The sequence below is a fragment of the Hipposideros armiger genome, unplaced genomic scaffold, assembly GCF_001890085.2.
Source record: "Hipposideros armiger isolate ML-2016 unplaced genomic scaffold, ASM189008v1 scaffold_1138, whole genome shotgun sequence".
Taxonomy (NCBI): domain Eukaryota; kingdom Metazoa; phylum Chordata; class Mammalia; order Chiroptera; family Hipposideridae; genus Hipposideros; species Hipposideros armiger.
This window is the reverse complement of record NW_017732488.1, coordinates 107,900-119,982: the sequence shown is the minus strand read 5'-3', so window position 1 is coordinate 119,982 and position 12,083 is coordinate 107,900. Positions and strand designations below refer to the sequence as shown.

The 12,083-nt window shown below is 38.5% G+C and overlaps 1 protein-coding gene across 1 annotated transcript; it reads left to right on the top strand.

The window, feature by feature from the left end:
* The first annotated feature begins 10,664 nt into the window (after positions 1-10,664).
* Positions 10,665-11,606, top strand: LOC109376485 (olfactory receptor 7D2). Its single transcript, XM_019632411.1, has one exon. It carries the CDS (start codon positions 10,668-10,670, stop codon positions 11,604-11,606), a length of 939 nt encoding a protein of 312 aa, XP_019487956.1. The 5' UTR covers positions 10,665-10,667.
* The last annotated feature ends 477 nt before the right edge of the window (positions 11,607-12,083 follow it).

Sequence of the window (12,083 nt, the reverse complement as noted above, 5' to 3'; positions counted from 1 at the left end):
TGGTTGTCACTTTGAGGGGTAAAAAGTATAACTATTGCACTGTGTTGTACAGCTGAAACTAATTCTAAAAAATGTATTTCATAATAAAAAATAATTTAAAAAAATAAATAATTTATAAAATAAATAATTCATTCATTTAAAAATGTATTTCAAGGGCTGGCCGAGTGGCTCAGTTTGTTAAGAGCTTGCTCAAGAGTGTGAGCTCTGAGCATCAGTAGTTCGATGCCCAGCCCAAGCTGAGTTGCTGCTGAGCTGCCAACAGGTGGCAGGATGGCTCAGCTAAAAAAAAAAAACGTATTGCAGAACTCCAACTTTTGTGGTAAATCAGAGAATCAATTTAATTTTTTACAATCAACTGGAGCATTTCTTTTGCCATTTAAATATTTTTCATGTCCAAAATGAAAATATATATATCTTATAGTACTATCCTCTCTCTTTTTCTCTTCACATCAAAAGTTCTTGATAATATTTACACTCATGAAATCAATTTCTTCATTGCCAAGTCACTCCCAAACTCACTATAAATAGACTCCTCCCCATCACTTTAGCACATTTCTTCTATTGTTTTCCATGTTACTAAATCCAACACTTATTGTTCAGCCTATATTTTACTTGACCTCATACCATCATTTTACATGTTTCTTTTCTCTCTCTCTTGAAATATGACTTTATCTCCACAGTATGTCCACCACCATGTAGCCTATCCAGTCCCAATACAGTCACAAGGGATTCACGAGACAGATGCATCTCTATTTTCTTCTGTGTTACTTTGAGAACGTAAGTACTTTGACTACAGGAGGATGAGTCTTTGCAGCACAGACACATTCCTGAGGGGGAACCTCTTTTCCCCAAAGCAAAATCAATCATGATTAAAGATTTTCCAAGAAGGAGAGGCCCAGGGGGTCAGTGAGATACATCTGGCTCCAAAGTGGCCTTCCTGGAGAGAGAAATAGCACACACATTCAGTTCTGCCATTTGCTCTTTTCCCAAAGGGAGTTGAATGACTTCAAGAGCAGAAAATCAGAGGAACAATTTATTTAATGAGGAACAATGAGAAATCATTCTCCCAAGGCTTAAGAAATCATAAATACTTCTTTAGCATCACCACCCATAGTTCAGTGATGCCTGACCAGAAGGAGACCACACTTGTGTCTTTCACAAACATGACTTTGTGACAGGTCCCATCTCCCCACCATTCTCTGGGAAAGTCTGTCTTCAGCATCCAACACGCAGAGGAGAAAGAGGTTGTACAAACATTTCTTTAAGCAATGCCAGTGGAGTGAATTGCCTGTCTTAGTGAGTACTGTGTATGAAAAGAAGGATTGTAAAAGTGGTGGGGAAAGAAGTAATACAGTTGATAATGTCTCATGACAATTTTCTTTAAATCTCTAGAATTTATTTCTCTGGTTATTTATGTCTTTTTAGATTCCACTGCAGCTGTTTTCTGTCACCTCCAGCTCTGATGGAAACTAGTGACCTCATTCTGGAACTAGTGACTTCCTCAGTGTCAAAAGGAATTGGCATTTCATCAAGTGTAAAGTTTCCAAACCACCTGCTAACAGCTTCTTTATCCTTCCCTAGTATAGTAGCTCTCAAAGTGTGGTTCCTGGAGCAGCAGCAGCAGTACCTCCAGGGAGCTTGTTGGAACTGCAGATTCTCAGGCCCTATCCAAGACCTGCTGACAGAATCTCTAGGGATGGGACCCAACAATCTGCTTTAACAAGCCCTCCAGATGATTCTGATGCATGATATAATTGGAGAACCTCTGCTCCTGTAAAGTACCTGCGTTTCCACCCCAGCCCCATCATCATTTGCTTTATACAAGCTTATATACACTCTTTGAGTCAACAGATATATACTGGATACCCACTATGTGCCAGGTATTATCTGTGCTGTCATTGCAATTGTGAATGGGCCTTTTGTTCCTGTTATCTTTCCTAATGATTGTTTGCAGAAACATAAAAAAGCTGATGACACTGATTAGTTATAACTGTGTTTAAGTTGGTTTTCTTTAGTGTTCCAAGAAGGTAATCATATTGGCAGCTGATAGTAACCAATTTTGTTTTTTATTTTTTTATTTACTAAACTTATTTGGGTGACGTAGGTTAGTAAAGTTATATAGGTTTCAAGTGTACAATTTTATAATATGTCGTCTATATATTGCATTGTGTGTTCACTACCCAGAGTCAGTTCTCCTTCCATCACCTTATATTTGACACCCTTTACCTGCTTCTATCTCCCCTCCCCGCTTACCCTCTGGTAATCACTAAACTGTTGTCTATGTCTGAGAGTTTTTGCCTCTTTGTTTCTCTTGTTCCTTTGCTACTTTCAGTTTTATATTCCACATATGAGTAAAGTCATATGGTTCTTGACTTTTTCTGTTTGACTTATTTCACTTAGCATGATAATCTCAACATCCATGCATGTTGTTGCAGTATTTCATTTTTCTTATAGCCAAGTAATATTCCATTGTACATATGCACCACATCTTCTTTATCCAGATATCTATCAAAGGGCTTTTTGGTTGTTTTCATGTTTTGGCCACTGTGAATAATGCTGCAATGAACATCGATATACACATATCTTTATGGATAAATGCTTTCAGATTTTTGGGGGTAGATATCCAGACAAGGGATTGCTGGGTCATATGATAATTCTGTTCTTAATTTTTTGAGGAACCTCCATACTATTTTCCATAGTGACTCTACCAGGTTACATTTTCACCAACTGTGTATGAAGGTTCCTTTTTCTCCACAGCCTCTCCAACACTTGTTATTATCTGTCTTGTTGATGATAGCCATTCTAACTGGTGTAAGGTGATATCTCATTGTGGTTTTTGTTTGTATTTCCCTAATAGCAAGTGAAATTGAGCATTTTTTCATATATCTGTTGGCCATTTGTATGTCTTCTTGGGAGAAGTATCTGTTCAGGTCCTCTGCCCATTTTTTAATTGGATTGTTTGTTTTCTATTGTTGTTGAGTTGTCCAAGTTCTTTATATACAGAGGGTGCCAAAAAAAGTATACACATTTTAAGAAAGGAATAAGCTGTATCAACATTATGCTGATGGTAACTTCAAGCACCTCTTGTAATTGCAGAAGTCAGACGTGACTTGTATTCATCTTTTGTTATCAGTATATATTGAGTATTACAATTTTAATACAGTTTTTTCCTTTCTTAAAATGTGTGTACATTTTTCTGACACCCTCTGTATTTTGGATATTAGCCTCTTGTCAGAGGCATTGTTTCAAACATCATCTTCCATTTGGTTGGTTTCCTCTTTGGTTTCTTTTGCTGTGCAGAAGATTTTTAGTTTGATACAGTCCCATTTATTTATTTTTGCTTTTACTTCCTTTGCCTGTGAGGTCAAATTCATAAAATCCTGCTGAACCCAAGGTCCATAAGTTTAGTACCTATGCTTTCTTCTATGCAATTTATTGTTTCAGGTCTTATGTTTAAGTCTTTGATCCATTTTTAGTTAATTTTGGTATGTGGTGATAGATAGCAGTCTAGTTTCATTCTTTTGGCTTTCCAATTTTCTCAGCACTGTTTATTGAAGAAGTTTTCTTTTCTCCATTGTATATTTTTGACTCCTTCATTGAAAATTATCTGCCCATAAATATGTGCAGTTATTTCTGGGTTTTAAATTATATTCCATTGATCAGTGTGTCTATTTTTCTGCCAATGCCATGCTTTTTTTATTATTGTCATACAAGTTGAAGTCAGGGAGTGTGATACCACCAACCTGTTCTTTTTTCTTAGGATTGCTTTGGCTATTTGGGGTCTTTTGTGATTCCATACAAATCTGATGATTTAAAAAATCTATTTCTTGAAAAAAATGCCATTGGGATTTTGATGGAGATTGCATTAAATCTGTGTATTGCTTTGGGTAATGTCACCATTTTAACTATTGATTTTTCCAATTCATGAACACAGAATATCTTTCCATATCTTTGTATCTTTTTCAGTTTCTTCTAACAATGTATTATAGTTTTCAGTGTATAGGTTTTTTGTACCCTTTGTTAAGTTTATTCCTAGGTATTTTGCAATTGCAAAAGGATTTTTTTCTTTTTTTTATTAGTTTCAGGTGTACAAAGCAACATAATAGTTAGACATTTACACTCCTCACAAGGTGATAACCTACCCCCCAAGCTACTACCCCTCTGACATCTTATGTAACTGTTACAATACCGTTGACTATCTTCCTTATGCTATGCTTCACCTCCCATGGTGGGGAAATATTTATTTATTTATAAAAACATATATGTATATATATTTATAGTTGACATACAATATTATTCTACTTCAGCTTCAGTTGTACAACTCATTGGTCATGCATCTACAAAGTCTATAAAGTGATATTTTACGCAAATGGAAATGAGAAAAAAGCTGCAGTAGCAATACTTATTTTGGACAAAATAGACTTTAAAATGAAGACTACAATAAAAGACAAAAAAGAGCACTCAATCCAACAAGAAGACATAACCCTAGTAAACATCTATGCACCCAACATAGAAGCTCCTAAATATATAAAACAGATTTTGACAGACATAAAGACAGAGATCAACAGTAGCATATCATAGTAAGAGACTTCAACACACCATTGTTACCAATGGACAGATCCTCCAGGCAGAAAATCAACACGGAAACGGTGGCATTAAATGACATTTTAGTTGGATTTAATCGATATTTTTAGAGCATTTCACTCTAAAGCTACAGAATATACAGTCTTCTCAAGTGCACATGGAACATTTTCCAAGATAGACCACATGTTAGACCACAAAACAAGTCTCAATAAATTTAACAAGATTGAAATCATTTCAAGCATCTTTTCTGACCACAATGCTATGAAATTAGAAATCAATTACAAGAAGAAAATTGGAAAACTCATTTATTTGTCTGAAATTTCATTGTTAGTATATAGGAATGCAATGGATTTTTGTATATTGATTTTTTTTTAAGATTTTATTGGGGAACTTGGGGAGGGGAACAGCGTTGGGGAATCGAGGAAGTGGAACAGACAAGTTGCTGTCCTTTTGTTCTTCTGTCTAGTTGTGGAGGACGTCGCCTCACTGGCCCATGTTGGTATTATCATTGAGCTCTTCCGGGGTGGAGGCAGATCAGTCACCGGCCTCTGGACGGCTGCTCATGGCGGCTCTTGGCAGCTCACTGCAGCTCATGCTGGCTGCCGACTGCTCACAGTAGCTTAGGGGAGCCCACTGCAGCCCCACTGTAGCCTGCGCCATCGCCGGCGACTCTCAGCAGCCCAGCTCCAGGTTGAGCTGTTGTTCACCATCTTAGCTGTAGAAGGCACAGTGTCACTGGCCCAAATGTGGGATCTGAACCAGGGTCCTGCTTCTCAGAGCTGGCATCCCAAGACAACTCTTTTTTTTTTTAAGATTTTTATTGGGGAATTGGGAGATAGGAACAGCGCTGGGGAATTGGGGGAAGGGGAACAGACAAGTTGCTGTTCTTTTGTTCTTCAGTCTAGTTGTGGAGGACATTGCTTCACTGGCCCAAGTTGGCACCATCATTGCTCTCTTCCCGGGCGAGGCAGATCAGTCGCCGGCTTCTGGATGGCCGCTCACAGCGGCTGCTGGCCACTCACACTGGCTGCTGGCTACTCACTGTAGCCCATGGCAACCCACTGCAGCAGGGGCTGCAACCTATGCCCGTCGCCGGCAACTCACGGCAGCCTGGCTCCAGATTGAGCTGTTGTTCAGCATCTTAGCTGTAGAGGGCAGTGTCACCAGCCCTCATATGTGGGATCTGAACCGGGGCCCTCTGGCGTCCCAAGCCAGTTCTTAACCAACGCACCACTCGGCCGGCCTCCAAGCCAACTCTTAACCAACGTGCCTCTTGGTCGGCCCTGTACATTGATTTTGTATTCTGCAACTTTACTGTATTTGTTTATTTTTTCTATTAGATTTTTGGTGGAGTTTTTAGGGTTTTCTAAATAAAAAATAATGTCATCTGCATATAGGGACAATTTAACTTCTTTGTTCCCAATTTGGATGCCTTTTATGACTTTCTCTTACCTGATTGCTCTGGCTAGAACTTCTGATACTATCTTGAATAACAGTGGTGATATGGGAAAACCCTGTCTTGTTCCTGATTTTAAAGGAAAAGCATTCAGTTTTTCACCATTAAGTATATTAGCTGAGGGTTTGTCATACATGGCCTGTATTATGTTGAGGTACTTTACTTTTATACCCATTTTATTAAGTGTTTTAATCATAAATGGATGTTTTATCTTGTCAAATGCTTTTTCTGAATCTATTGATATAATCATATTATTTTAATCTATTTTGTTTATGTGGTATGTCACATTGATTGATTTCTGTATGTTGAACTATTCTTGTGACCCTGGAATGAACCCCACTTGATTGTGATGTATAACCTTTTTAATGTATTGCTGTATTTGATTTCCTAGTATTTTGTTTAGGATTTTTGCATCCGTATTCATCAGAGAGATTGGTCTATAGTTTTCTATTTTTCTGTTATCCTTATCAGGTTTTGGTATCAGGGTAATGTTGACCTCATAAAATGAGTTATGGAGTATTGCCTCTTCTTCAGTTTTCTGGAAGGGCTTGAGGAGGACAGGTGTTAAATACTTTTGAATGTTTGGTAGAATTCACTAATGAAGCCATCTGGTCTTGGAGTTTTGCTTTTGGGTTTTGGATGATTGTTTCAATTTTCTTACTGTTGATCAGTCTATTTAAATTTTCCAGTTCTTCATGATTGAGTCTAGGAAGGCTATATATTTCTAAACAATGTTAAATAATTAAAACAGCAGGCGTAATTTCCCCTTTCTGCTTCTTGTGAGTTTTTCTTTCTTTTTTTTGTTTAGGGTTTAATGATGGGTCTTGGATTAACACTTGGTTTAACTTAGCAATTCTTTATCACCTGGAGGCAGCATCCTTCTAGTCTATGTGACTGCAGCTTTACTCTGTTCCCTTCCCATAGATGACTGTTAAATTTTATTACATGTATGTATGTTGAAAGTATCATTATTTTCTGCATTGATCTATTCATGCAAATACTTTGTTACCTGACTTTCTAATATTAAGTATTTTTGCGCTTTTCAGATGAATATTAATTCATAAGGGAGTGTGTTATCAGGCAGATAACTTCATTTTACTCCTTTTTCAGGTTGCTGCATATATAGTCAATGTGAAATTAACTTGTAGATTTCTTGTTTGTTTATATATGATAATTTTTGGTTTCAACCTTAATTCAACTTTCTGTGCATTTTGAGAACAAAGCACTGAGAATACCAGGATAAGTAAATTTAAAGCATGTGATCTGAACTTGTATAGTTTATGATTCAGTCATGAGGGGGACAGATATTAATTAAATAATTTCATAAGTAAATGCAAAAATATAACTATTACTTATGCAATGAAGAAAAATACAGGGGGCTATAAAAGCAAAGACCAATAGGACTGTACTAGGTGGGCAGGGAGTGTTCAGGAAGGCTTTTTGGAGGAAGTGATATTCCACCTGAGAGACAAGGACAAGAATTATCACAGGAAGACAAAAGCATGGTGGAGCACACCAGCTGAGAGGGCAGAACTTGCACAGACATGGCTAGGGGAAGAATCATAGCATTTTTAGGATTCCTAAGAAGGCAAAAATTTTGGAACTTAGAGATTGAAAGAGTGGTGTTGTGCCTAATAAGATTGGGTGGTTGGAAGGAACCAGCATGTGCTGGCAAACCTGGAAAAGGTGTTAAGAGAAAGAAAACTCACAGACCAGCCTCCCTTATGGACACCAAGGCAAAAATCCTCAGATAAAAGCACCTTTCAGAGCAGATTTCTTTTTGCTTCTGCCTGGGGCTTAGGGTACAATACATTCAGGATCACTTTAGACTAAATTCCTCTGGCTGAGGTTTCTAGGTGAGTGTGAATGTGGGCTCTAAACCAGGGAGAGATTACCTGAGCTACAGTGTTTTTTGAAGTCCAATTCTTGCTGACATCTAGTAGATGGATTTCCTTCCTTTTTTATACACTGTACTATTGGGCATTGCATGAAAGTGTTTTTAACTTTTAATTTTGACATTTTGGATTTAAGAAAAGTTGAAAGAACAATATGAATAGTTCCTATGTATATCCTTTACTGGATCCCTGAAATGTTAACATTTTTACCACCTTTATTTTTTTCTTCATCCATTTATTTTTTCTCTTTTTCTCTCTTCTGTGTGTGTGTGTTTTCAGAACCATTTGAGAGTAAGTTGCACTGCAGATATGGTACCTCTTTCCTTCTAAATCTTTAGTATTTCTTAAAAACAAGGACATTTTCCTCACATTACTACAGTACAATGATCAGAATCAGGAAATTAACATTAATATGATACTATTATCACATTTACAGAACTCATTCTTATTTTGACAATTATTTTAATAATCTAATTTTTTATTCAAGTTTATTGGTGTGACAATGGTTTAGTAAAGTTACATACATTTCTAGTGTACAATTCTGTAATACATCATCTATATATCACATCATGTGTTCACCACCCAGAGTCAGTTCTCCTTCCATCACCATATATTTGATCCCCTTTACCCTCATCTACCACGCCCCTTCCCCCTTACCCTCTGGTAACCACTAAACTGTTGTCTGTGTCTATGAGTTTTTGTTTCTTTATTTGTTTGTCTTGTTCTTTTATTGCTTTCAGTTTTATATCCATCAGTGAAACCATGTGGTTCTCAGCTTTTTCTGTGTGAGTTATTTTACTTAGCATAATAATCTCAAAATCCATCCATGTTATCACAAATGGTACTATTTTATCTTTTCTTATGGCAGAATAGTATTCCATTGTGTATATATACCACATCTTTTTTTATTTAAAGATATTATTGGTGAATTTGGGGAGGGAAACAGTGTTGGGGAGTCGGGGAAGGGGAACAGGCAAGTTGCTGTCCTTTTGTTCTTCAGTCTAGTTGTGGAGGACCTTGCTTCACTGGCCCATGTTGGTATTGTAATCGTTGTGCTTTTCCCAGCTGAGGCAGTCAGTCGCTGGCCATTGGGTGGCTGCTCATGGTGGCTCATGGTGGCTGCTAGCTGCTCACACTGGCTGTTGCCCACTCGCAGTAGCTCACAGAAGCCCACTGCAGCCCTACTGCAGCCTATGCCGTTGCCGGCGACTCACAGCAGCCCAGCTCCAGGTCGAGCTGTTGTTCAGCATCTTAGCTGAGAGGGCGCATGTCACTGGCCCATGTGGGATCTGAACCCATGGCGCTGCTGCTCAGAGCTCGCACTCCCAAGCCAATTCTTAACCAGCGAGCCATTCGGTTGGCCCCTATACACCATATCTTCTTAATCCAATTATCTATCAAAGGACACTTTGGTTGTTTCCATATCTTTGCCACCATAAATAAAGCTGCAATGAACATTGGAAAACATACATCTTTATGGATAAATGTTTTCAGATTTTTTGGATATATACACAGGAGAGGGATTGTTGGGTCATATGGTAATTCTATTCTTAGTTTTTTGAGTAACCTCCACACTGCCTTCCATAATGGTTGCACCAATTTGCATTTCCACCAACAGTGTATAAGGGTTCTTTTTCCTCCAAATCCTCACCAACACTTGTTACTATTTGTCTTGTTGATGATAGCCATTCTAACTGGTGTAAGGTGATATCTCATTGTGGTTTTTATTTGCATTTGTCTGATGATTTGTGACATTGAGCATCTTTTCATATGTCTGTTGGCCATCTGTATGTCCTCTTTGGAGAAATGTCTATTCAGGTCCTCTGCCCATTTTTTTTATGTTTTTTTTTTGTTTGTTTGTTTTTAGCTGAGCCATCCTGCCGCCTGTTGGTAGCTCTGCAGCAGCTCAGCTCGGGCTAGGAATTGAACAGCTGTTGCTCAGAGCTCACACTCTTGAGCGAGCTCTTAACCAACTGAGCCACTCGGCCGGCCCCTCTGCCCATTTTTTAATTGCATTGTTTGTCTTTTCGTTTTTGGGTTGTATAAGTTCCTTATATACTTTGGATATTTGCCTTTATTGGAGGCTTTGTTTGCAAATATCTCCTCCAGTTCGGTTGGTTGCCTCTATATTTTGTTGATGGTTTCTTTTGCTGTGCAGAAGCTTTTTAGTTTGATATAGCTCCATTCATTTATTTTAGCTTTTACTTCCCTTGCTTTTGAGGTCAAATTCATAAAGTCCTCTTTGAACCCAAGATCTGTAAGTTCAGTACCTATGTTTTCTTCTATGCAGTTTATTGTTTCAGGTCTAATGTTTAGTTCTTTGATCCATTTTGAGTTAATTTTGGTACACAGTGACAAATAGCAGTCTAGTTTATTCATTTGCATGTGGCTTTCCAATTCTCCCAGAAGCATTTATTGAAGAGGCTGTCTTTCCCCCATTGTATGTTTTTGGTTCCTTTGTTGAAAATTATCTGTCCAAACCAGGAATTCTAGTCTCCATTTTGTAGGATTCCATTTTGGTTTCATTGTAATAAAGTGAATACTTAAGGTGGGATGTTGAAATAAGAGACTCCATTTTTTAGGATTCCATTTATGAGTGATTGGAGATCCAACTCTTAGACAAGATGATCAATTTGAGTTAAGGGCATGGTCAATGTTTCTATTATGTGGAGGGTGCCAATTTGTGCTAATCATGTTGTTCTTGTCTCTTCCTTCAAAGTTATATCAACTACATGGAAGCAGGAAACAAAACAGGAATTTTTGAGTTCATCCTCCTTGGATTGTCTAATGATCCACAACTGCAACCCTTCATATTTGGGCTCTTCCTGTCCATGTACCTGGTCACTGTGCTTGGGAATCTGCTCATCATCCTGGTCATCAGCTCTGACTCCCACCTCCACACCCCCATGTACTTCCTCCTTTCCAACCTGTCCTTGGTTGACATCTGTTTTAGCACCACCATAGTCCCCAAGATGCTGGTGAACATCCAGACAGAGAACAAAGCCACCTCCTATATGAACTGCCTCATTCAGCTGTATTTTTCCATGGTTTTTCCTATCGTGGACTCTCTACTCCTGACCGTGATGGCGTATGACCGGTTTGTGGCCATCTGTCACCCCCTGCACTACACGGTCATCATGAACCCCCGGCTCTGTGGCTTGCTAGTTTTTATTACTTGGTTCATTAGTGTCATAATATCCCTCCTCCATACCTCTTTGACAATGCATTTGAGCTTTTGTAGAGCTCTTGAAATTCCACATTTCTTCTGTGAACTGACACAGATTCTCAAGGTGGCCTGCTCTGATACCTTCCTGAACACCATACTGCTATATTTTATGACTGGTACGCTGGGTGTTTTCCCCCTTTGGGGGATTCTTGTCTCCTACTCAAGAATTGCTTCATCCATAAGGAAGATGTCCTCATTGACAGGAAAGCAAAAAGCACTTTCCACCTGTGGATCTCACCTCTCAGTTGTTTCTTTATTTTATGGGACAGGTGTTGGAGTGCACTTCACTTCTGCAGTGACCCACTCTCCCCAGAAAGTTTCAGTGGCCTCAGTGATGTACACAGTAGTCACGCCCATGTTGAACCCCTTCATCTACAGCCTGAGGAACAAAGATGTGAAGGGGGCCCTGGGGAGGCTTCTCAGTAGAGTAGCCTCTTGTCTGTGATAGATCCACTGGACCCAGTTCTGAGAAGTTTTGTGGGTACCAGTGGCAGAAACTTTTATTCTGAAGTTGTTCCTCTTGAATCTCTCAAATCACCTTGTTCTTTCATCCAGTCCTGAACGGTCTATGACTTTGCTCTCTCTTTATCCTCAACACACTTTAAACAACTAACCTCCCCATAATTTGTTTGATGACCTTTCTGCCCTATCTGCTGTCCAAAAATTATGTCCTTGGTCATCTTTCTTACCTCCACACTCATGAGTCCTAAACTTGGATTTGAAGCATTTACTGTGTCTTTGTTATCTCAAATGTTGGTTTAGAATACTTAAACTATTGATTGTTCACCTCAATTTATTTCTATGGGTTTGTGGATTTGTGTGTGTCACCAACAGTGTTTTTTGTTTGTTGGTTTGGTTTTTTTGTTTGCTTGTTTGTTTTACTGGATAAGTATGATTAAAATACATATCAAGATATAGTTGA

Excerpts from the sequence above, each read along its gene's own strand:
- LOC109376485 (XM_019632411.1), top strand. The coding sequence starts at position 10,668 with ATGGAAGCAGGAAACAAAACAGGAATTTTTGAGTTCATCCTCCTTGGA.